Genomic DNA, 27,142 nt, shown 5'->3' with positions numbered 1-27,142 from the left:
AAGACATTCTTTTATTTATAATATTCTATCTGATACCAAGACATTTTCTGCACAAATGTAAAACAAATGTATGCCATATACAAAAGAATCAAAAACCATACTAGCTCTATAATAGAAAATGGATTTCTTGGTAAAGGAGATTGAAATCCAGTGCCTTCCTAGATGTTTGTTAGTCAAGGTTAACTAAGCCAGGAAGGTTCTTACATTCTTGTTTACGTTTCCCATATACCAGAGGAGAAAGAAATGGCACCCTGTCACTGGAATAATCTGTATACATTATCTCAGTTATCTTTTTATTTTCCTTTAAAGTGTTTCACAGCTAATCATGTTCTAGTCATTAGCAGTAAAATTAAGAGCTGTAAATTAATGAGAAAATCCAGAAATAGCATTGTTGTTCTGCTACAAGGGATATTAGGCTATTCATGGAAACTCTTTGAGCTTCAGTTTTGTACCCATCTATAAAGTGGGGATTGCAATACCTGCCTGTAGCAACAGCCTCAGATAAGTACTGCGAGGTCTCTGTAGATAAATACTCCTAACATATTATTTATTACCATATTATTCCAAAGGATACCACAAAGTCTGTTTTCCATAGAGGATTTATAGTTTGATATCTTAATAATTCATCTCTCCTTTTAGAAAAGTACGTATTTACAGTGATTAACCTCAGTGGACCCTTCTACTCAGCAAAACTGTAATAGATTTTTTTTTCACAGTAATAGGGACCTGAATCTTAAAGAGAATCTCAAAGAGCATCAATCATGAGTTCTTCCATTTACATTAGTGATTTACCTTGAATCTCATCTTCTTTCCTACTATCAGGATACACCTCAAGAAAGGCCAGATTGCTGTAGCCCGTTCAGCTCTGATTTCTGGCCTGAGCATGTTATACATTCTGATAAAGGCTCTTGAGGAATTACCATGGGGAACTTTTTTGTAGAGATACACTGAATCATTTAATCCCGTCAGCCCAGTTCTTCCCTCTTTATAGCCATATTAGCCGTAGTTGTATTCACTGCATGCTGCCTTATGGAGGAGGGGAGGACTGCAGCAATTCTGCAGTCTTACAAAATTCTTTCTCAGAAATGTATACTTCTGCTTCCTTTAACTGGGATACAAATTAACCTGCACCCAAAACTAAGAAAAGTTGAAATTAAAGGTACATGACTCATAAGAGCTGTCACTGGATTTTAATATTCATAAGCTCAAAGCCAACACATCACACTGATGTCAGGTAACGGCTGATCCCTAGGGATCTTAAGCCATGTCTATGCACATCTTTACACACACCTGATGCCCTTCCTCCCCAGCTCTCAGCTATTCTCTAGAGAGCTGTCCTATTTCAGACCTCAGCTGGGAAAGTTACAGTGTCATCCTCAAGACCCAGTAACGCTGTTTTTAGCCCAGCATGTATTCATCTAATATTTATTCTGCCAGCACTCATGATTTCATTGAAAATATTGAGATACTTGGTGTTTTTTTAAGCCCTTGACCCTTGGAAAGGTATTGTGTGGGAATGTCAACTTTCACCAGAAAACAAAGGACGTTTTTTCTCCTCATGGTTATAAAGGAAAGCTTGAAAACATGACATGAATGTTTTTTCAAGGATAAGATGCCTTAGGCTATGAAAAAGAACCCATAATGTACTGTTTTTCAAATTCTTTTGAGTGTTAAAAGCATTTACATTTTTGGGATCTGACTCATGACTTTTCAGTAATGTGGTTGGGGAATATCACAACAAGAAGCCTAATCTGCTGCTTATTTAGATACATACATCTTTCTTATCCCCTTTCACCATAAGAAGGAAAGAAGGAAGTCTCATTCCAGTGAGACTGCTCATTAATTTGGAATAATATCTTGCTTTATAAATAGTTTTACTGGAATGAAACTTCCTTCTTTCTTGACTGCCATTAGTGAAACACTATCTCCAAGTGCTTCTTCTTGACAATCTAATTTTTTGTCATTAAAATAATTAGTTTTTCATTATACACACTCAGCACTTTCCCTACCTGAAATAATTTCTGTAGTTTATGTATTTAACTAATTCTACAGACTTCCAAGTTCTCTGAGGTGCTGTGGAGAAAAGCCTGGATTTCAACCTGTTATTTTTTCCCAAATTTTCTGAAAAAGCCCAGAATTCTGTTCCCACTTCATCTTATGAGTGCCATTCTGGATAAGGAATCCTTTGAATAGAAGAATATTAAAATAATGTAAAACTGGCATGCCTAATTGTATTACCAGCACATGACTCACTCAGATATAAAGTCATGTCACTGTTAAGACTGTGTCTGCTCACATAGATAAAACAGGCTGTAGGTTATGTTCTGGTCCTGGGGTCAACCACCCAATACTATTCAGTTCTTTTCCCTTTCCAAGACAGGATGGCTGCATTTGTTCTGCTTAGATGTTTGTATTAATGTATGCTTGACAATGCAAAGATTGACTTGAAATACAAGGTTATGTGAAGGAGACACTGCACATGAAGACACAGACTGAAAAGGTGGAGAAGGGAGATTTACTCCTCACTAAAGTTACCAACTGGTCAATCAAGTACAGATGATACCCAATCTAGCAAAGAAAGTTGCATCTTATGAAACTAATTATTTTACTGAGCAGAGCAGGATTATCTTCTAAATAGGAAAGAAAGAAACAGGTATTAGGGAGAAAGATTAAATTGCTCTACCCCCCCCCCCCTTAAGGCTTTTAGAACAGTAATAAAAAAAAAGTTAGCACCAATAAAAGGTTCTGTCTAACAGATGCAATCTGAGAGGGAATCCCTGACCTTTAACAAATGCCCGGTGCTGCAGTACATTCTCCAGAATGTTCGAAGGGTAACAAAATTTAGCCCCATAGAGGCTGCTCAGGTCAAATGACGACTTGCTGCTACATAAGGAAAAATACCTTCTAAGGACCAGTGTTAACCAGGAAGGCTCTCTGGCAGAGGACTAGGGAGATGCTTGAGCCATCATGAATTGAATATGGTTATGGAGAGTCCTTCTTCACAAAGTCACAGGCTAAACAAAGGGGCAAATGGTTGTAAAAGAATTGTACATTAAAATATGTTTAAATTATTATTTGATATTATGTAAAAATACAAATACCAGATGATGCTGGAAAGAAAAACAGGCATGACAGCTAAAATGCTTCAGTGAATGAAGAGGTTACTTTGTTGTTCTAAGAAAAGTGCCATCTCAAAGATACGTATGTGATTAAGGGACAAGGGATCAGCGAGGTCATTGAAAACAAGAGTGCAAAGATAGTGTGTATACCTGCAAAAATACACTTGATGTAAAATAACTGTACCAAACAGGATTTTGTTTGGATTTTTAACCCTTTCATTTTCCTTCAGTAATTCCTTGTCCCTGGCACTGTTTTTATACTGAGAAAGATTCTTCTGCTGTTCTTGTCAGAGACATTTATTATTGTATGGACAGGCACAACTGTGTTCATTAAAAGCCAAATACACGTATAGATAGATATTTAAGCAATACTAGTATTTCATAAGCAGAGCAGTGAAGTGGGAGGTGGATGACTTCCCTCCCAACAGACAGAAAACAAAGGGTAGTAAATCTAGTTTTCTCAGCTTGAATTTATAGAGTAGAATCAGCTGGGGAAGCACCACTTCAGTCTCTTAAGCCTGTAACCTTTCCCAGACCTTTCCACCTGATGTCATATGGCTGAGCACAAAATACTCAAAGGAGAATTAAAGAAGACACTAACATCCCGTGTAGTACACGTCATATATTACATCAAGAAACTTAATTTCAGAATTATGCTGGCAAAGTAAAACAGACAGCATAGAGGCTATTGCATGTCACTTCTGACAATGCTGAGTAACTTAAATTATACAATTATAATTCATAACCCCTCTCTCCTCAAACAACTACATTTCAGTTGCAAAGACTGGCCACTAATGATTAAAGGCCAGAGTCCATACATTGCTGCTTAGGAAGAAAGGTATAGAAATTACAGTTCAAATGTAGTGCAAAGAGCAGCTTTCCCACAACAGCCACAGGTTAGAGCAACCTTAAGGTGCAAAGCTTAACTTGTTGCTCTAAAGCAGAACCGCTCTGAGACTTGCATTATATACAGGTTAAAAGAAACATAAGTTAAATTCTTCGGTCACATATTAGTGTGCTGTTGTACTTCCTGTCCAGCTCTGCTCTTAATTTCTATAGTTCAGTTTACAAATGGAATGAATCTAGAAAAAAAGGATGTGTGGGTGCAGTGTTGCACAAATTCAATTTATTTACTCAAAGCTGTAGGTTTTCTGTGCAGCACAGACTGAAAACCCATTGATTGCAAAGGGCTGAGACTCAAAATGCCAAGATAAAGAATGGCAATAGTTTCTTCTACACTATTATTTTTGGCTGGCTAGGCAAATCATCTCTGTGTCAGTCCTAGCGCAGATTTATTGCAGCAACCTGTTCAGACCATTATAGATGAAAATGGGAAATCAACAGTAGCATTTTTGGAGCGAGAAAGAAAACATTCTGTTTTGCTGTCCTTCTGAACTTTGGTCATACAACAGGCCCTGATAATAGCAACTGCCCCATACCTCAGAAAGTGCTAAGTGAGCCTAGAAGCTAATGTTCAGGAAAGAGGAATAGAGTTGTTGGGAGAAGAAAGTCAATGACACAGCTAGCATTTCTATGTTTCTCGCCTTGTAGGTATCTGCTTGCTAGCTGCAGAAACTCCTCGAGTTTCAGAGATCAGGACACAAATACAGGGCTTTTGTTAACTTCTCATGAGCCACCGAGAATTGGCCTGAGCGACGTCATCTTCAACCCCTTCCTGAGCATTTACTAATAAGAAGAAATTATTTGAAACATTACAATGATTGTTTTGGATGTTGCTGTCCCACACTGTATCTGATTTAAACAGGTGGCTAAACTACTAAGATTTACTCACTATTATAACAATTAAAATATTTTGCAATCCATGATATTTAACGTCTTACCCAGGATCCCCCAAAAAGCTCTCTTTATTGCTGATTTCTTTCTGCCTGCATCTTCTCAAGTTGAAATACTATTTGATTTTCTCAAGTATACACTTGAATTTGAAAATTAAGCTATTTGAAAACAAGGCTCCAAATAAGGCAGTCTTTGCTTGCAGTCCCATCCTGACCAACCTTACACGAGGAACTAGCCACACTGAAGTGAAGTTCACAGTGCCTGATTTCATGGATTAAAACAACCATTTCAGAGTTGTTTTACCATGTAGCATGAACAACCATGTAGCAGGAACATTATTAACATGACAGAAATACATCAATTTATAATAGCTCACGTTCTGATTTTACTAGGTGAATATGCTGTCTTCTTTCTGCTCTTTTCTCTTGTTTTGCATTTTCTTAGAGAACGAATTAAATATAGAATGACTCACCTGCCTCTGGAAACATTAAAACTCACCTCTCCTATTACACTTGTTAGTAGCCTCAGTGCACTGCGATCATGGACAAGGGAGTCGGTATAAAATGAACCAAGGTACTTTCTTGGATCCACCTTATTATCCACTGCACACAAATCAGGGCGCACATTGAATCCATGGGAGATTCGCCCCACTGTGTATGGAAAAGTTCCACCTGCAAGGAGAAATTTTTAGTAACAGAAGCTAAAAATACTCAAGGGAAAAAAATCTACATTACCAGCACAGAGATCCAGAATTTTTATTGTCAGTTACTTAGAAAAAATGTGCTCTGTATCAGCAGTATTTCTATTCCTTCCCTCTTGTTACCTTCCTTTTCTCTTTTCTGCAGCTCTTCATTACAGTGACCCCCAAATTCCTGCTGCTGCCTCCTTGTCCCTTTCCCTAATTGTTTCAACTGCCTCCTGCCCCCCTTAACTCCTACCCCTTCCTCCTTGCTTCCTCTTAAAGGCTACCTTAATAGTTCCAACGCTGGCTGAAGCAGGCTGGAGAGTGTTCATATGAGCAACCTAGCTAGCAGATATCCTCACTGGGGTAATAGTACTCAGCTGGTGTCAGGCTTAGACCGATAACCCCATTAGCTGGCATATCAGAAAATACAATTGTACCATGCTCAACTAAAGTTTCACAAGGTATATTACTTACCTCCATGTGCAAAGCAAACTTTCAGCTTAGGAAATTTTTCAAAAATTCCTCCCATAATCATGGAGCAAATGGCTATGGTTGTTTCTGCTGGCATGCCTATCAACACAAAAAGCTTTAGCATATATGGGCAAAGATTGAGTTTTAAATGTTATCCTCAACAGGCCTTGAACCTAGTGCAAAAATGACAATTACAGTGCAGCATTATTTCCATTAGAGGAACTCTGAACTGAGCATTAATTAATTAACTCATTAACTGTAATGAAAACACAGGACTGGAAGCTAAGATTTTCTGAATTCAGTTTTTATCCTACACTACTAGGACAGCTGGCTGGTAGGTTGGATATATGCTGAACTGCATAGTACAGGCTTGGTTCCCTGGTTATCCTAGCTCAAAAAACAGTCTGGAATATGCCAAGTTCTCTTCTCCTCTGTGCTTCTGGGTTTCCTTTGTGTGGAAAGTGGGGCAGACATGTTAGAGGATATTCCAACAGGGAATCGGGGTTTGGTTGTAACATGGTGCCAGTGCCTGCAGTTAAGACAGAATCTCTCTCTCTCTTTGTCTTTGGGTGCCTGGAGTTAGGAACCTAACAGCAGTTAAAGTTCCTAAATCAGGCTTCAATTTCTGAGTACACCTAATGTATTTAGAATATCATGTCATTTAAGTGTCTAACTTTAGACATCCAGCTTGGAAATTAGGAGCTATCTCAGTTCCCCTCTTATATGGAAGTAACAAAACCTATCCAGCTCAACAGGGTGGCTTTGATTAATGTTTGTACAGCCCTCTGAGATGCAAAGCCTTATAGACTTACTAGGAAAATCTTCTTTTAGATTATTGCAGCTTGGTACGTAAAAGTAACAACTTTAATCTTCTGAAGTCGGTGTTGTTGCGCCTGCTCTGATTAAAAACAACTGATACTGTTTTAAAATAATACAGGGACTGGAACACTAAGATTTTTCCAGTGTCTATAGCATAAAAATCCCAGTTCTGTTCCAAATATTCCTACTGGAGTCAGAGGAATTACACCACACAAAACAAAATAAGTGAGGGCAGAATCTGGCCTAAGTATTTCTAAATAGCATTTCTCTGTTAGAAGAGTTCTTCAGTGTTATTCTGATTTATCTAGCAAGTAGGGGAAAAACAGAAACTACATAATTCCCTTTTGACTGCATCTCTGGGGAGCTTCCAAAGTACATGTTGTTTGAGCTACAATAGTTCAAGTGAACTTAAATTCAATATACTTCCTGATCAACCTTTCTCCAAGAAATAGTCCTAAAAAATTCCAGGAAGTAATTTTTGCTTTTGCCTACTCTCCCTGTCCTTCTTTTGCTCAAATTTTTTTGGGGGAGCATTCTCATTTCAGAGACAGTTGACTTTTCTCTGGTCATCCGCTCTCTTTGTATTTAGGAGACAAGAGAATACCAGATTCTGTTGCTAGTCTTACTCATTTTAGGTCTGGATATAAAAAGATTAGGCAAACTATACAGGCTTAAAAAAAGAGACTGCTGTATTTCCACAACAGACTTAATAGTAGCACTGGATTTAAAAAAAACAGATTAATAGAAAAATCATGTGTGTTTTCTCTGTACTAGCACCTTTGCAAAAATCTCCTGGGCGTAATTCAGTGACAGTTTGTAAACACAGATTAAGCAATACACTCACCTACCAGCCAGGGAAGCCAGTACTTGGACATCCTTCCATCCATCTGCATGTCCCAGGGATGAACAAAGAGGCAGCAATTTAATTGTTCAGCAGCCTTCAGCAAAGAGAAAAAATGTTAATCTTGACTTAAGCATACCAAAATGTAGCTACGTTCTTAGCCAGGCTTTAAAGATTACCTGCAAAACTGTACCGAACATCAATTATTAATGATGAAAATAGGCCCAGAAGTGAAAACCATAACCAATAGTAGGTTATATTTAGTCCTCTGGTCCATAACCTGAAGTCGTCATTCGAATTCAAAGTTCTTTTTGAGACTGCTGGTTTGGAAACACTGATGATAACATTTTATTATTAAGTCAAAGTGCTCCTCAGATTAATGTGGTACAAAAATGTTTTTTTTAGCTGTGTGTATGCCAGTCATCCTGCACTATAAAACTCAGTTCAAACTAGCTTTCTTTTGGTTTCATCTCACATGAGAGGATGAATTCTCAGAATATTGTCTAGATCAGAATGGTTTTACAGAAGTGTTCCAGCTGCATTCAGGAATTTTCATTGCTATCACACCACATTTGGCCCCTTTGGCCTGCTGCCTGGCTTAAAAAAAATTAAAACCTTTTCTAACCCATCCTAAGAGTTGGAAATCTGGTTGCATTCTGATCAATAATCCATCTCCACTCAAGTACATTACATTTCCCAAACCGCTGACACTTTCAGAAAGGAAAACAGAAGAACAATATGAGATATTGATCCTGATTGAGTTATTTAACTATGTGCTTAAATTTAAGTATACAGTCATCAGAGCCATTCATATACTTAACCAGGATTTAACAGCTTCGTTTTGTCAGATGTATTTCTGGACCTCCTCTTGTTGCTAAGGAGATTATCACAAGATTGAAAATTTTGGATTTATTTACCATTAAATGCATAAATAAAGCTATAACTTATGGACTCTAGGGAGTAATTGTCATCTACATTTGTAAACTAAAAATAGCAATTCAATAACTGTCTTGATGTATTGATAAAGTTCATTATCAAATATGGTTTTATTTCACAATCTTTATTATCCAAAGATGTTTCTACAAGTGACAGAGGTTACTTCCTACATGTGTTAAACATAAGCTGAAGAACGTGTGCCTCTCTGAAAGTAGAAGCTGCTAACAGACTGTGTGTGACCATAAAACCAAATAAATTGTCCAGATGCTGCGCTAACAGAATTCTTGAATAAATTGAGAGTTTTGAAAAATATCCTCTATGAATCAATTTCAGGGTGACAGCTATAATAACCTCTGAAACAGACACAGAATGTACATTGATTAAATCCCATAATTTAGACAAATGAGAGTCCCCATCTGGACCTCAGGCTGTTTAAGAAATGCAGTCTATGAACTCATTTTACAATCAATACATTAAATTTGGAATTTTTGGTCCTGTTTGCATAAGTCTGTGCAGTACTTTGGCTCTATAAGTATCTTGCCCTGAAATCTCTGAAAATCTCAGAGAGTTTTTTTCAATTATCTCAATAGGATTGGATATAATAACTTGAACACAAAAGCAAACACAGCAGAAATGCCTTATTTGTTACTGCACTTATCCTCAGAAACCAAGATGGCAACTCTTTACAATGAAAACTCATATCATAAAAAGATTTTATTATTAATTTTATAAAGTATGTTTCAGAATGTTTTATTTCCTATTATTGACATTATAACCTGTAATGAATTATCATATATAATTAAAACTGAAATTCTCTGATCACTGAGGATTAGTCAGGTGTAACTGCATGGGGTGCAAATGGGATTGTGCCTGAAAAATGCCAATTTTACGTTATCTGAACCTCAAAACTCACTGATTTCACTTGACTGAATAAGAAATTTGGGATCAAAGACTAAGAGTCCTATGAGCTTGATGATATTTCATTGGTTTAAATAGGTCTGGATTAATGAACCCACAAAAAACCCCACATTTGAGATGCACTCTCCTTTCTTTAAAAAATATTGCACAATTTTAATGAATATTCTTATTAGTTTGATTTCCCAGTCATTAATGAAAATTAGTGAGGCTGTTTTGTAAATGTTCTTTCATTTACACTAAACAGGTTGGAAGGATCAATTGTTTTAATGGATCTATAAATCTAGCTGATGACTGAATACGGCCCAAGATATTTTTAGATAGAATTCCATGTCCCAGAATTTCCCCAAATAAGCAAAGAAACATTTACTCACAGCATAGATATCATACATTTCTGGTGCATTCAGGTCCCATTCATTGACATGAGATCCTATTTGTACTCCAGGAAATCCAAGTTCATTCACACAACGATGCATTTCCTTCACAGCCAGCTCTGGAGCTTGCAAAGGTAATGTACCCAAGCCAATAAACCTCTTGGGGTACTTTCTTACTGTAGCAGCTAAGTCATTATTTAATATCTGGGATAGATCTAAAGTGTCCTGAGGTTTGGCCTGGTATGATATTAAGCAGAATAATACATTAAAATATAGTTTTCAAATGTTATCACCTTTGGAAGATACTGGGTAAATGTCACTGCAAACAATATAGAGAGAAGGCTTGAACCTAAACTTTTACATTACGGTTCTGAATGACTGGAAATCAGTAGGACTAAATTTTGCCTTGCTTAAATTCTCTGGGTACAGTTCTTCTTCTTGTCTTGAATATAATATCAACTGCTTTTCCCTTCATTGCTCAGGATGAGTGTAATCTGGCCCAGCTTGCTGATGTGCTTAAGTATCTGGTCCTTTTGTGTCAACCAGTCCTCTGGTTTTGATTATATAAATACAAAAATCTGAGCATATCTTTTTTAAATATAGCAATGAATATTTGGTCCCCTATTACTGGAGCTGGAAAGATAAAAACAAGAAATGTGGGATGCTGGAGCATGAGAAATTTAGAGCGAAAACTTGAGCAAAGCTCTCTAACATTTAGAAGGAGATAGTCATATTTCTAATGAAGGAACTGTAATATCCATACAATTGATTAGTTTCCTGTTTTTTTTCCCTAGAATATATTAAAGGGGAAAAATTCCCATAAACATCAGAATAAAATTTTAAAGATATGTCACCCAAAAAGAAATTCTGAAGATCAGTGATGCCACTTATATATGGGATTAACACAATGTTTTTTAATGTAGGATACCTGTTTACACATTACAGTTTCATTTCTACAAGCAGCTAAATAGTCAAATTGAGAATATATTTAGAACAGCATTTGCTATGATTTATATTCTCAGACTTTTTATTTCTTTGGTGCATTCAAGATCACCATGCATAGAATATATTTAAATTTGCTGCTGAATTTTAAGATTCAAAGTATTCTGAGTCAGTGAGTTCTCCTCCCATGGCACGTTTAAAAGAAAGGGGGATTAGGCCACAAAAATATCTTTTACTTCTTCTTTTTACGAGACAATAGTGATTGATATCTAACTTCCGTGGAATCAATCCATATATATTTTCCTGCTACATAATGGATTTGTGCTCTGTGAATTCTCTCTCTCTGCTCGCAGCTACTCCTGATAAAGTCCCCAGCAGAAATTCTGTTGCTGTCTCATTCTTTTTTACTGAGCGTACTCCAGAGCGGAGCTGTGCCAGGACATCCTGCTGGCTCTTCCAATACTTGGACTATTTTGTCTTTTGTTTTACACAGCAGAACAGTTCCTCCTTTACTTTAGTGATCTATTAACTACTTTAGTCACCTAATTCACAGGAAGTTGCACTTTATTTTTAAGATAGTTTGTAATATTTATGAATTACAGAATATGCTAATAGGAACCTACCCAGTAGCTGAACATCACAGGGACTGTAGAAAGGACTTGGACTGTGACACCTGTGAAAGAAAACAGCAGTTATTAATGTTACATATATACCATTTTTTTGGTAAAATGATAAAAGTAAGAAAGGACTTTGATTTGAAAAGGCAAAAAAAAGTAGTTGCCTTTCAAACGCCTAATAGTTTAAAGGTTTAATGGTAAGAAAGAATGATTTATCATTGGCATGGATAGAGTCTGTTTTTTGCAAATTGGGGATCATGGTAATAAATCTTGTGGTGTATCACTTTATTAGGACTGGAATATTTTTGCTAAGTTGAAAGAAAAAGAACACTTTCATACTTTAGTGAAATTAAGTATTTTGATTTTAAAGTTGTTGATATGCATGTATAAAATTAAGTAAAATAGCAATTTAATGTTACTATGTCATGAATGAACATGAAGTTATGTTAAACCAATAAAATACAGTATCTCAAGTTTACTGTGGGGTCATGTTTATCACATATATTTCATAAATAAATAAATATGTAAATTAGCTCAAAGACAAAAGGTTGTTAAAGAATATTTTTCTAAGTGCTCCCCAAAGTGGTATTGGGATGGGTTTTATTCACCCTGTTTCCGGACTACTGAGGTTGTAAGTATGAAAAAGTTTGTCTGTTGTTAGAAATAACTTTGATTTTAGCAATAAAGAGAATTAACTTCTATTTTGTTAAATTTCTGTTCAAATAAAACTCCCTACCATAACTTCGTGTATGACTTTATACAGGAACGAACCTATAAAACCCAGCAAATTAACAACAATAGAAAGAATAAACAATAATTAGGAATTCACTAAACAGTTGAATCAGAAATGTAATTAGCAGTCTGATTGTAGCTTCATCTCATATCATAATGTATCATGCGCATATTTTGTAATGCTTTTAAAAATTTAACGTAGTTGTTAAAAATGAAACCACTCATGTAAAAGAAGGCAGAAAAATCCTGTGCAAATTTCTTTTAAGACAATGGTGTTGCCAAAGCACTCCAATGTTTAACAGAATGACTTTATCTTCTGCCTTACTAACTTAAGTAGGCAATAACAAAGAAAGCTGACTAAGCTGATTAACATTACGTGCAGCAGGACGGGAGGGACCTAAGGAGCAGATCTACAAAATGACATAGATATTTAAGTACAGCCTAACTTATGATTCAGATGCCCAGAATTTAGACCTTTGCACAATGCATCTCCCATTTTTTCCCAAATGCAAAGCATATGAAGAGCACTAAAGTCTCGATCCCTAGTTCACCGTATTCTCTGCCAGTATACTACTGGACACTTGATTAGTATTTTTGAGAACATTCCCCATGTTTTCCACAGATAAGCACTGTATCTGGTTCCAATCCCATTTTACACTTTTCAGCAAAGCCCTTTTATTCTACCTAGCTGCTTTTCTTAATAATCCTTTCCTATTTATGTTTTCTAAAAAAATTGCATTGAAGTTTCACATTTCCTTCCTAAGGACAAGTTGTAACATGTATTACTTAGGACAGTGATCAATTCTTTCTCTGTATTGGTGTTACTGACTCCTGTGTTGATGTATAGTTCCATTGCATTTGATCCCACTGACTGCTCTGGAATACCGTACTGCTTTAATAGTAACAACGGTCTCTCTCTAGATGATCCTGTTTATCAAACTGTGTGTTTCCTTGCTCTCCCTTCTGTTTCTCTTTCCCATTCCCCTAGGAGTCATTAATTGTTAGAATCTGCTTGACTTCTTTTGGACTGAATTATTCAAATTCCTTTTTCATGCAAATTCTTTTCTTTTACTCCTAGTTTTTGATCAGCTTGTCCTGAAGATGTGACACAGATGTCCAAGTATTTTTCAATATTAATTGATGGAAAATGAACTTTCAATAGTTAGTACTCCATATCCCTTTTGTTATTTACTTCTTCTTCTTCTTGTGACTGATATGCAACAAAATCAGCCTTTAGGAGCCTCAGTGTTCTGATTTTTGAAATAAAACAGAATGATCCTTAACTTAAGAGGGCTAGTTTCAGATTTCTTGAGTCACAGGATAATTCCTAGAATCCAGATCTCTGCCTTCCATATTTGGTAGAGAGAGCTTTTTAACATCATACTGACATTCCGGTTTTTTGAAAGGTGAACTACAAGACAAATTTAACATGAATCTTAAAGGTAGATTTCTATGCTGAACATTCTCATACACTAGACTTAGGAAGAAGACGAATCAGCACAGAAAAAAATCTATTTAGGAAATGATTTTCCTTAGCTTTCAGAATCCTCTCTGTGCAGTCTGATTAGCAGATGATATACCATAAGGGCAGGCATGTCATTGGTATCCGTACCACTGTGATGACACAGAGCACTGCATTTTACCATGTCGCTGCTGAAGCAGGAAGCACCTCTTCAGAGGCTTTTACAAAGGAGAAAATAATAAGAAAATGTAGTTCGGATTGACTGGAAGATATTTCCTCCAACAAAATTGTGATGATTTGTGTCACAGAACTGTGATGGTAATTGCAGTTACAGCTTGTTTTAGTGAGTGGTTCCAAACACAGGTTTGTATACTGATTAGACCTACGACATATGATTATGACAACTAATTTCTTGTCTTTGGTACATTGGCTACCATTTCTTATCCCTGGCAAGATTTCTAGGGTGTTGCACAAACAAAACTTTTCGCAGTCAAGCTCCAAGTTATCTCTCTGAGTTAATAACATCTTACAAAGACTGATACTAGTTTTGTTCAACTAGGAGACTCCCCACATCTTTGTTCCAAAATTGTGACATGTTTGGGGGTTAATATTTTGGGCATAATCTACCTTGTTTTTTGTTACACAAAACTGTCTTTGAAGTAAGTAGCTACAGCTTTGTGAACAAAAAAAGAATAAAATATGGCCCATAGTCTTTATCATTAGAAGAATGATAAGAATGAAAAACTCTGTAAGATCTTTATTTTTACACTTAATTGGCTGATGGCTGCTTCTCTAGAGTGCTGTAATAAAAGGGGAGATTTTTATGGCAAAAGCCACCAGATGGTGCTGTAACACACAGTTTTAGAAATTTTTCTTAACAAGTGAGCACAGTTCATTCAGTCTGTGGAAGAATATTGTGGTGTTAGTTTTATGATATTCTGTTTTGGAGAGCTGTTGCAAAAAGTTGAGAAAATTGCCCTTGTGTTTTCCCTTTATCTAGAGGAATTAGATGGGGCAGAATTGTTTTACAGAAACTTGCCATTAGTGCTGGAGGAAATATCAGAAAGGAAAAGATGCCAAGGTGCTATTTATGATCCACATTGTGGTTGAGTGACAAGAATATCTGTATTGGTAGTCTCAAAATGTGATTGCATTTTGTGTAAATATACCCTAACTGGCCTAACATAGCTAACTCCAGGAATGATTACAATCTTGTCAAGGCAGCACAAATTTTAGAGATGTTGCACAGGCATTCTAGGATTCCAATTAAATGTCTAATGGTTAAAGTTTGAAATACTGCTTCTCCAGTGTGCAAATGAGGAAATTTTTAAATTTTCTAAGTTGCGTTTACATAAACTGCCCACCAGCCCCTGAGCTGCCAAGTTGCCCTATCTAACTAAAGACTAAACCTCAACTGGGAGAATGACCTGAAGTATCTCCTAACATGCTATCCCATGAGAGGAAGAAACAATAATCACAAATATACTCTTTTTAAAATATGTGCTCTTCAAAAGAATTCAGATGTATTTGTTCTTTTTGAAAAGTTGGAGAAGATACTCAAGTTGTGTCTACTGAGGAACTGATGTAGGGAATTATTCCAGGTTCAATTAAAGAAAATATAATCTTTAATAACTCGATATTACTCTCACAAAAGTAATTTGGAATTACAGTGTTAATAAATACTAAAAAAATCATCAATTAGACTAAAAATTCCTTCTCTCATTCTCAGTCTCCTATCTTACAAACTACATTTAACAGCATATCAGTAACCCTGTGGAAAATAAATTTGCTAAGCTTGGCTTCTTTCTAAATCAGGAAAACTCTCTTTCCTGAGAAAGTAATTGTACCAGTTCTCTAGGCTCAGAATCCTCTATCAAAAATACAGAATTAAGTTGCAACATCTGAATAGAAAAAATGTTAGGAAAAGGAAACAAATATACAGAAAATCCTATGAGTGATTTTTAACACACTTCAGCTAATGAATCAGTTTGACAGACCTTTTAATTCTGACACTGTTATTAAGCACTTCAAGATGCGCTAACAGAGAAGTTGTTATGATCCTGTATGAGACACAAAGTTTTCATTTCCTTTATGGAATTACCTGATAGGTCCATCTCTTTAATCCGTACTTCTGGATCCCAGCAGTTCTCCTGAATAACTCTAAAAACCTTTCCATCCTTCATCATCTTTGCCTGCCCCTGTGAAATGACATTTTCATATATTATACATGTGACAAAATAGTACATGCTAATTTATATAGTTGCTTGAGTATATTAAGCTCCCTATGGATATTCAGTGACAGAATTTAGTTCTGTAATTTTTATTCAGTAGATATTTTTTAATCAAAGACTATTTTAAAATACCATTTATAGTTCAGATGACATGAATAAATTATTTTTTCATAATAAAAAGATCTCCTTTCTATTGTAATGTGTATCTCCCCACATCTGTTTAAAATACCAGGTACCTTAATCAAGGTTTATCCTCAAACCAAAATTTGACCTCAAAACTGTGCTCAAATTAAATATGAGCTAAATGTTGCCCTTGGGGATGCGTGTGTTCTTTTAAAGTCAATAGCATCAAAATGAATCCAGTAACTACAGAAATAATTGTGCCACTCTGTTAAATTCATTTCAGTTGTTTCAGATCACCTGTGAAACTGAGACAAAATCAGACCTATTATGTTTGTCCTTAGATTACATTTTCTCCTTGGGACTGAAAGGAAAGGAATATTCCGGAAAATTTTGTGTTTGGGGAAAAAAGACCAAAGAAAAATCTAAACACAGTCTGAAATGATTACATAAATTAGTGTAATACTTTTCCCAGAAGCAACCAATTCCCAAACTTATAAAGTTCAAAACATTATTGAGGTCATCAGATTTGATACTGATCCTTTAATTATTAACATGGAAACTTTCTTTAATTTTTGGTGGATTTGACAATTGTCCAAAGCTGATAAGTAGGCACAGTGTTGTTACATTACGCCAAGAAAAATGTCTTCTAAAGTTGTATGCAGCTGGATGCATCTATGGACTTGCAATTAGAATTAGCAATTCAATACCAAAAGACAGACAACAGACAGTATTTCAGTTGGCTTACACTTCCACAGACTGGTAAGATGCAGCTCACCAATATTTGCAAGCTCTATGTATTTTTTGGTTGCTCTAAGCTACTTTGGGGATAACTGGAAAAAGACAGAAGTCAGAACAGTCACATGACCTAAGGGTGATACTACACTGTGTATATGGGATGGGTAAGCGTGGTGATGCAGCAAACGTATTAGACAGAAAAGACACTGAATCTGCATTTAAAATTTGAAAACCACATGATAAGATGTGAGAAAGCAAAACAGCTACTCTTTCATCTTCACAGTAAACAGAAGCTAAGTGCAATGCAGTCTTCTGACGTAGGGAAGAGAATTCTGTCTCTCCAAACGCTACTTTATTTGTCCCCACAAGATCAGTTTATTTAGGGTCCTCACGACATCTGTCTATCTTGATATATAAAAAAAAAGTTCCTGCTAGTATTCTATAACAGAAATAATTAATAAAGTTTCACTACTTATTGCAAAGCTGGGTCTTTGTCTCCTCTTTCTGAGAAGTCAGACTGTTCTTAACCTTGAATTTGTTATTAGCTTCATACATCATTCACAAACACACTGCCCTAATGAATATTTTAAAGGTCTCTTCTACATATCTAACTGTGCTGCCTTAGCAAACTGTCAAGTTGGTAGCTATATCACAATTTCAGAAAATTACTTGAAATATTACAGTAAGTAATCCCAACTACATTGTCCTGATCCTCTGGCAAAATACTTCAGGTTCTCATAAAATTGATTTTCCAGCCTGACAGAAAGGTTTACGCTAGCCATACACTGCAATACATTAAAAATAATAATAAAAAAGTCAGCCCTTTGCTGCATATTGCCTAACAAATAGAAAAGCATTTGGAGTGTGAGCAGAGAAAAAGACACAGTAGAACCGAGCATTGTGTCACATACAAATAGATCGTGTGGCCTTTATTAGATTACTGCTGGGAGTATTTCTGTGAACACAGGCGACTTTTGATTCTTTCCTCAGATACAGCTAAGGCGTAGCAGCTAAACTGCTTACATATATTTTCTTCTGCTAATACTGAAAACAATGTTAGACAGACTGTAATTTTACCAGCAACCTTGACAGTGCTCATACATAAATGCTGAGATGAACAGTAGGTCACTGAATGCCGTAACAGCCTTCACAATATAGGAAGGGTTTCTAACAAGACATGTACTGTTCTCATTAAAGAATTAGTAAAACAGTTTGCTGTTCTCCTTTGCATTAACTGATTCTTTGTGATTATGAATATGCTACAGGTCAAGCCTAAACTCACAGCTTTGTGTGTAGGCAACAACAAAGTTGGTTATGCAGAAAAGCATAATGTGCTCATCTGAATAAATCCATGTGGATCAGTGGGATTACTCATGTCTGTAAGGATAGAAAGATCTGGCGCAACAACACTGTGCCTGGAAAATCAGTCCTATTACTATAGTCTCTAGGCACTGCCACTAATCTGCACCTGACATTTTTTAAATGAGAAATTACTCAGACACCTTAATTGGGAAACAATGCTCAGAGTTTTTGCAGTAGTAAGAATAAAATACATTCTGATCAAGAAGAAATTTTTTAGGCTCCAAAGCAATGGATGCAAGGTTGAAGCCTGCATAAAAGACATAAGATGTTTACTTGCAATGGTAACACAGTTTGCTAAGGGCACAGCTTAAGAATTCTATCATATCTTTTTTTAACATCATCTGATATTTAAAGTTTTAAAGAATTTATGCAGAAATCAAGAGAGAGATTTAAGAAGTACAGCAGGCTGATTTAGTTCAGCAAGCTACATTTGAATTTATTCCATTACTAAACTACTCAGTTACAGGCCAAATTGCATACATGCAATTTCAGTTTGACCTTGATGCTTCTTCACTGAATAATATGTGAAGGTTTTCCTTTTTTTAATCTCTAGAGTTAACTTCCCCAGCTCCACATATCTACACAGGATTTTATTCTCTATCATGCACTTCTTTCATGTAGACAGAAGTAGGCTGGATAGAACTCTCTGCAGAGCATGTAAGGCTATTATTGACTTGCCACAAAGTTCCTTTGCAAACTATTTTTAGCAAAGAATTTTAGCATCAGACCTCTACCAAACAGCTAAGCTGCTAAAAATGTCTTCTACAAGTGTCTCTCCTTCCTGCATCTGCCATCTATCTCAGAAGCTGTGCCATCCACACTTCTGCTTAGCAGGTGGCTTCTTTTCTCCTCCCATTCCTGCTTAGACTGAAATTTTAACAAAATTGATGAAATCTGGAATTTCATCATAATCTCTGTTTGCTCCTCAGTCTTGGTCCCAGCCTTCATACCTGCTTCATAAATAGCTGATAGGCATGTGACAGCACAGACTTGCAGATCATAGAATGACGACAGTGTGTATGCCATTAGGTTGGAATAAATAGACACTGTGCTGTATCCATTTTATCAGCTTCCTTTTAGTTACCATATGCATACATACGATCACAAAGAAATATGATTTTCCAAAGTGACAAGGGGATGGAATGTCTAATTCCATTGAAATTAACAGAAACGATACATTTAAATACCTTGGTTATCTGGAATATATGTCTTGCTTCTTCAAAAAAACCAATAAAAATTCCATCTCTACAAAGAATGAAGGAATTAGCCAAGTCACAAAAAGAAACAATGAGGAAAAGATCGGATACTATTGTCTTTATAGGGCTATCCCAAATTGGGGTGGAGATGTCACTCCAAAAAATCTATTATTAAATCTTTGTATCTCTTATCCCTCTACTTGTCATTATAGAACTCCTAGATGGAGATCATGGCTGAATTTCAGAAGATAGATCCAGATCAGCCCTTGTTAAACACACTACGCATACGGCCTGCGTTTAGCCAGTTATTTAAATTGCACTCTTCACATGCTTTAAGTGGGGCATGGGCTGACACTCTTTGTTAAGCTGTTCATGCTCTTACCTTTGCATCTTTTGTCTTGCAGCTTACTATATCCAAGCTGTTCTTTTTCCTCTTATCCACCCCTCCCCTGTTCTCTTTTTTCCTTAATTATCTGGCTAATGCCTTGCATTGCCTTTACTCTTCAGTATCTGGGCAGCTCACAGTGCTCCTGTGGTAGGCAATTACAGACAGAATTTCTCAAGTTAGGACAGGTACATGTGAAGTGGGGTGGGAAGTGAACTCAGGTCTTCTGAGACCTCTGTCTTATACCATCTTTCATAAAACACATTTCTCTTCCCATCCTTAAAGGAAATCCTGAGTCCAGGTCCAGCATTGACTGAAGCCAATGGAAAATTTCCCATCTCTTATAATTAGACCAGGACCCTCACATAGGCTTGCCTTTTCTTTTGAATCTACTTACCTTGTATTATTCACCTGTAACCATTATAATGGAAAGGAATTTATCTTCCATGTGTAGAAAATGTATATTTATGCACTATAAAATAACTTACGATTTTAATAAACATTATTACCAGGAACCACTCTTTTGCATTATGGCTCTCACTGCCCAGTGTGTGCCCTCTCTGCGGTGGATGGGGAGGGAAGGAGATGTAACCTGGAACCTCCACCACCCTGTCCTGCTGCTGGCATGCCAACGAAGGGACAGCTTTGCTGCTTTTGGGCCTGAAGCCATTTGCAGCAGCAGGCTTGCCAGAGGATGGGGAGCTGACAGTTCATAGGAGGAAGCTGACTTCCTGTGACAGCGTTTGAGCTATATACTGATATCTGGCAAAGTTATTACATGGTAACTGAGGCAACATCTTTAAAACTAGGTTATAAAATTAACCTATATAGTACTGTACAAAGGACATCATTTTGCCATACTAGTCCTGCCCTCCTGTGAAAAAGAACACTATATTGGTTATTTTTTAATGCCAATCAAATTAAAAGATGATGCATCACTGATCTTGCTTATACCAGTTTTACACTGTTGTGTCACTGTGAATGTCACTGTAATTACTGCTGATTTGCTCCACTGGGAGTGAGATCAGAATCAAGCCTTTAAGAAACCAGTTTTGTTCCCATCAGAGTGAATAAATGTATTCTACTAAGTTCGCTAGCAGCAAGACTGGATTCTGAATGCAGATGGATTGTTAGCACAGCCTCACGGCATTTAGAGATACGATGTTCCAATTATTCTTATGTAGCTCAGAAGTGCCTTTGTAGATTTAATAGAGTGAATGGTGATAAAAGGGTAAAGTAAAATCAGATCCAGTCTGCCTTTTACTTGCCAAAAAACCTCAGGCTTTTACTTTTCTATAGTATGGTCCCAGGACCTATATATTGTCCCTATTATTCTTGGATATTGAAACCGCTATTTGCTCTCCTTGTCATGAAGATATATGGAAGTTATTCTTTCTCTTTGATGACACTTTCAGGTCCTAGTTTTTTGCATTTTATTAAAACATCAGTCCCAATTGTGTTTGCTTCTCATACAGACAACTACATTTAACTAAAAAAAGTTCTACATGTAATGTGTTTTAGATTAGTGTATCCTATTGAAAATGAGTCCTCAGAGAGATCCATTCTGAAGGTCAACATGAAGTTATGAGGAAAACTGGATACTGGTTCATATGAGAGAATGCAAACTGACTGTATACTGAGTATCACCTCTTAAGCAAAAAGATCTACTGAGGTATATCCTACTTGGAGTAATAATTGCTTCATAGAAGACACACCTTTTTAGAAATTTGTATCAAAGACATAGTCAATCTTATTGCCACTTAGCTTTTTAATGCATTCCCTGTGAGTGGATTCCTGATCACAATACAAGACTATCTCAGAGGACCAAACAGTACAAACCTTGCAGTGATGATCCAGCTGAACCCAGCCACCATATCCATATCTCTGTGAAAGAAAGAAGAAAAAGCCAGTGACTAGTTAGCACTCTGCAATAATAATCAGAACCTCAGATCTTGCAGTCAAGCTGTACCTTACTCAGCAGAAATACTTAAGCATATGCTCAGCTTTGAGCCTCTGAGTAGCCCCTTTGACTTCAGCAGAAGTGCTGAGGTTTTGCTGGACTGGCCTAAGAGTGTTTGTAGAACTAAGCTTTTAGCTCCCAGTTCAACAACATTTTAAAATAAGTCTTAAAACTGATTTCAAAATGCTTTAAATATTATTAGATTGTTTAATGTATTGAGGTTCATTATTGGAATTTGTTTCAAATCAGGCATTTGACAATATGAACATTGAGTTGACACATTTTCTGATCCTAACAAACTGCAATCAGTTAATCATTAGCACAAAGTATTGATTCCACTTTTCAGCTTCCATGATTCAGCAGCAGGACTGAAGGTCATTGCCTCTTGTCTATTAATATTTAAACAACCCAGATAAGCTTAAAGGAGAAGCTTAGATGCTCACTGATTCTTCCAGAGACATTAAAAATTGTTTATACAAAAAAAACCCAAACCCATGAAAGATGCTGATTTCCTTTTATTTTCATAACTAAGAAACAAATGAAATCTTGAAATAACATAGTAGAATGAATGAAAAAAATGCTCAGAATTCCCAATTTTCTGTAAAGAATCATTTCAAAGGAAACTAAAAGCAGGGATTTCTTACACTGAAGTGTAAACAATTTGAATAGAGGCCTGAATTTCCTATGACAGCAAATCACTACGTAATGCCATTATGGGCTATTCCAAAGTAGGAGTGCAGAACCAAGCCTTCTAACTTCAGCCAATCAGAGATGCTAATGACTCTGGTAGATTTGTATACTTTATTAAAATTTATAAATGTGTGTATATACAGATAAAAATAAGAAATAAAATTTAAATTTAGGGAAAATTCAGAAGTGGTATCTAATGAAGACTTTAAGTTTTAAAACTTAATTAGCTCCATAAAAATTGTAGAAAATGAACGCTTTAAAGGTCTTCCATTTAGACAACAGAGAAATTTGCTGGTCTGTTTTTGAATTAATTTTATTCTTTCCCCTCAGTTATTAGTTGGATGCATTGATAGTCCTTACTGAAGCATGTCATTAATTTCTATTTATTTTTATACATATTATGGATTCCTAAGCTCTTAAATAAATGTCTTGACAACAGAAATTTCTAGTCATAGATTCAAGATTCTGTATTTACAGGGCTAAAAAAATTATAAACAAAAAGAGAAAAAAAAGAAAGAAAAGTTTAGCACTATGTGTGCATGTTAGGAGAATAAGATTATCATAAAAAAATAGTTTTTATTACTTTATAATTTGCCCTGCATATTACCATCTCTGGAAGAGATCAAAGCAAAGTATTCAGTTCACTTAGTTTATTCACTTGTTCTTTTTTGGGGCATACTCAATTTCAATCCTCCCTACTTTTCCATTTTTTGCCTGTCTGGTTTTCCCTGCATAAGTTGTAGAGAACCATGTTAATGGCTTGAGTTTTCAGAGGAGTCTAGGAACTTCAGAGAGGTGTTCTCTATTCTGGATCCACTAATAAGCCTCTGAAACGCTGAAACTTTAGAACAGAAGACTCTGATTGTACATGCATAAAAACTGGCAGATGGAAATTAAATAAAAATGCCGTATTAGCCTCTTTAGTGTTTGAAGAAATGCAACATTGGCCTACAGCTGAACTCAAGGACTAACAATGGTGAATTCATCCTTCATGTACATTCATAAAGATCAGAGGATTCTTGGGGTGATTTTGTCCTAGTGAATTCCTTGCCCTTTTAAAGTATATACAGACGAAGCATAGCTTTTTTAATCATGCCAAATCAGCAGGAAAGGATTTTAAGGTTTTTCTTTCATAGGGATTTTGCACAAACAAGGATGACAAAATCTGGAACAAGCAAGAGTACCCTGTTTCCAGGGACTGGATATTTAAACTCCTATCTACTTAAAACAGACATAATAGTTCAAAAAAAAAGCTATCATTTGACCTACATTATCCAGTGTATACATGCTTTTTCATAGAGGAGTTCTTGTAATATAAATAGACAGATGTTTAAAAAGCACTTCCTAGGTAAAGGAGAAGCCAAACATTCCTGTCCAGGAAGTTTTAGGCATAATAACGTTATTTTTGACTACTAATGAAGAAATAATCCTATGTATATTCTTAACTCCAGGCTTTCTCATTACTTTTTTCTAATACACTCTTTACATTTTCCAGCTGCTCTCTGGCTAACATTGAATTGATACCAGACTGTTTTACAGTCACAGAAACACAGGGCTAACACATTTGAAACACTTACCTAAGATTTTGCCATCATCAGGAAAAAAAATGAAACCTCAAAATACCGGTGAAAGCATATACAATGTAAAATAGATGTACAATGTAAAATAGAGTTTCAGTTAGCATGTCAGGTGCCAAAGAGCAAGGTTGAAATAACGGTATTCTTCTGATGTCAAAGATAAGCACAATAAAATCAAGTCGTTCCATACTACTGACAAACCCAGGGAATGTTCATTCAAACTACTGCCAATACAGATTTAAAATAAGCGAATATATAAAGGCAACAGCACAGGTCTCATCTTTTCTAGCCTGATTCTTTAACATGAATGGAAACACTAAGGAGCTGGAAAAAACAGCTATACTGGAATTGGGAAACCAATTTTTAAATGCAATAATTATATATATACATGACAGTTTTATTATGTGATCTTTTTAAAGTGACTTTTTCAGTACCCTCTGTAGCATTGAATATGTGATCCCTTAGGAATCAAAAAGTGATCAGATATCTTTATATATAATTTCATTTATAATTATTCAGGCTATAATTCTAAAAGCTAATTCAGAACCAGATAATTGTATGGCTTTTGATGATCTGAAATAAGAAAAGGATTAGATTTATTACATGAAAACCTAAATGGCACTTTCCATTCTCAAATACTTTTTCACATGACCAGGAAAATTATTTCTGACAAGCCTACATTTATATCATTGAATTATAATAATAATACCATGCAAAGATTCAAAGTTAAGACAAGTTGACTTATAGCTTCTGTGTTCTGGCCAGTACTGAGACTAGGTAAATGAGATTTTGTATTCATAATGCAATATGCTACATCCTTCCAGCAGTTGAAAAAATAACCGTGAAGAGATATTAGTAAAATAGTCAACCATCATCATCAGTTAACTATATTTAAAGTGACCCCATACCCACTGAAGTTAATGACTGTCATGCCTGTGGCTGTAAGATATGAATTACTTTTGTCCTTGGCAATATTAATCTTGTCTAACATTTGTTTATTTCTCCTTTTATGTGTGTTTAAAACAAAAGTGAATACCATTTGGACATGTGACAGCCCATAGTTATGAAGATATCCCCTATCAATGGTTTCATCAAGAAAATGGAATTTATACCTCATCATTTGACAATGAACAGAGCCCAGTTTTCCATCCCTTTCTTACTAGAAGTTTTGCTTTGCAAAGTAATGTAATACAATATCTTATATCTGAAAAAAATCAAATTAAACAAAAACCTACTGAAAATAGATATTTATTACAGAACCCTTCATTCACTAATTTTTCAAAAACTACATCAATTCCAATGGTTGCTGATAAAATAAGTCACTGAATATCTAAAGTCTTATTACCTTTTTTAGATCAGGCCATTCCTTAGGTAGAATGTGGCTATGAATATCAATTTTCATTTCTGAAGTATCAAAGGAGAAATACGCTTTCAAAGGAAATGTTTTCTATGTTACTGCTACTACCCTTCCTGTCGCTGGTTCAGCAGGTCAGTAACTTAGGCTGCTGTTCAGATCCACCTGCTATCTTATCAGGACAACCAAGTACAGTAACCAACCAGGGAGCCAAAATCTCAGAGGAGTGGCTCTGTAAAAGAACAAAAGCGTCTAGTAGAAAGTCCCTGTTAATGCATAAGCTACATCTGACAGAGTAAGGAGAAAATGTATGTTTATTTTAGTAATATGAAGGGATTTTTTGTTACCTAAATTCTAAAATGCAAACTGGTTTACAGTTGAACATTATTCAATAAGATTGAATTAAATGCTTTAAACACACTGATTTGAATTTCCTTCTTTTTCTTAGATTCTGAAATAATTTGTAAAGAGCATATAATACACCTTTCATAGAAAGTTATGCTTCCCCACATACTCTCTTTTCCTTCCCTTATGGTTTCTTCAAAGTTACTTCAAAAAATTTAATATTGAACTGTGTCCAAATCTGTTCTCTGCAGTTTAATCTCCCTGATTATTGGTTTCTTTACAGTATTTACAAGCGCTAGTGTATACTGCTGCTCAGAGACTCTCAAACTGGCTCAAGATCTGGCAGGCAACTGGCTCAGATTACCTTAAGAATCATAGTAAATTAATGCTAGTGTGGCACATATGCCTAATATGGCACACAATTTCTGTGTACTAAATTAAGCTTAACTGGGGTGAGTTTAGATTTTCTGTGACACTACACTTTTTGCCCTTTACTCAATTTAGTATTATACATCATTCCTCAAGATAGCCTTGCCTTTTATTTTTGCTTTATTTTTGTCTGTAATTTATTTTCTCTATAGTTTTGTTTTAACTCATGCTCCCCACATGATGTCCTCCTGCCCAAGCTGGTTAACCATTTCTTAATTAACCTGTTTTTAATGAAAAATGCTGATTTTTCAAAGCTAAATGCTGTTGTAGTTCTTTTTAAATTTCAGCAAATCTTTCACTGAAACATTTTTCAAGCAGCCTGAAAAACAAGTGGCCTATTTTGTTATATCCTTTTTTTGACTTCATTGTTTTGTTTGGGCTTGACTGAAAAAACCTGCAGTCTGTCATATTTCCCTGCTTGTTCATTCTTAAGCAAGTCTGCTTTGATGTGGTCAGTTTAACTACCTGGAGTTACTCTTCAAGTCAACTCGTGACAGGGTTGATTGGTCGCTTGATGTTGTGCCTGTCTACAACCTGACATCACTGAAGAAGTAGGAAGCAGCAGCTTTTGGACAGTACTCCCCAAAGAAAGCAGGACAGCCAGGAATTTACTTTTACAGATGCAATCCATGGGACTGAAATAGCAGTCATTACCATTTCAAAATCAAAACCTGTCTCTTTCTGACCAAGCTGCCTGGTTAAGCTGCAAATTTGCCCTCTTGCTCCCAATCTGAGAGCTACATTATAGGATCTAGCACTGTAGTATTAGCTTGTTGGCTGTCAAGCCAGAGGTTGTGAGCAGATGGAAACTTTTACACGCAGAATGGCTAGGGCAACAGAATGATACAATTTATCATTTGCGGACCCATATGAAATGTGTTAGATATCAGCTTCTGAACTTCACCCACCCTTGAGCTACCCACAGAATTTACATCCTACAGCATTTGGATGATACCACAAAGTTGGTCAGAAAAGAAGACACAGAGATCAGCCAATGAATATACTTGCTATGCCTGCTAGAGAGGAGAACTAAAATGCATACAGACTT

The 27,142-nt window shown here is 35.9% G+C and overlaps 1 protein-coding gene across 1 annotated transcript in view; it reads right to left on the bottom strand.

The window, feature by feature from the left end:
* Positions 1–25,401, bottom strand: part of ACMSD (aminocarboxymuconate semialdehyde decarboxylase) — a 28,402-nt gene extending 3,001 nt beyond the window's left edge. The window contains exons 1-8 of the mRNA XM_013959663.2: positions 25,312–25,401; positions 21,579–21,623; positions 15,809–15,905; positions 11,520–11,569; positions 9,955–10,191; positions 7,733–7,826; positions 6,073–6,168; positions 5,412–5,584 (exon numbers count right to left, since the gene is read on the bottom strand). Coding sequence (XP_013815117.1) covers positions 5,412–5,584; positions 6,073–6,168; positions 7,733–7,826; positions 9,955–10,191; positions 11,520–11,569; positions 15,809–15,905; positions 21,579–21,623; positions 25,312–25,368 — 849 coding nt within the window. The 5' untranslated portion in view covers positions 25,369–25,401. The remainder of the gene's footprint in view (positions 1–5,411; positions 5,585–6,072; positions 6,169–7,732; positions 7,827–9,954; positions 10,192–11,519; positions 11,570–15,808; positions 15,906–21,578; positions 21,624–25,311) is intronic.
* Positions 25,402–27,142: the final 1,741 nt, after the last annotated feature.

This window comes from Apteryx mantelli, chromosome 6 (assembly GCF_036417845.1).
Source record: "Apteryx mantelli isolate bAptMan1 chromosome 6, bAptMan1.hap1, whole genome shotgun sequence".
NCBI lineage: Eukaryota > Metazoa > Chordata > Aves > Apterygiformes > Apterygidae > Apteryx > Apteryx mantelli.
Note: the sequence above shows the minus strand (reverse complement) of the source record. Positions and strands in the feature narration are given on the sequence as shown.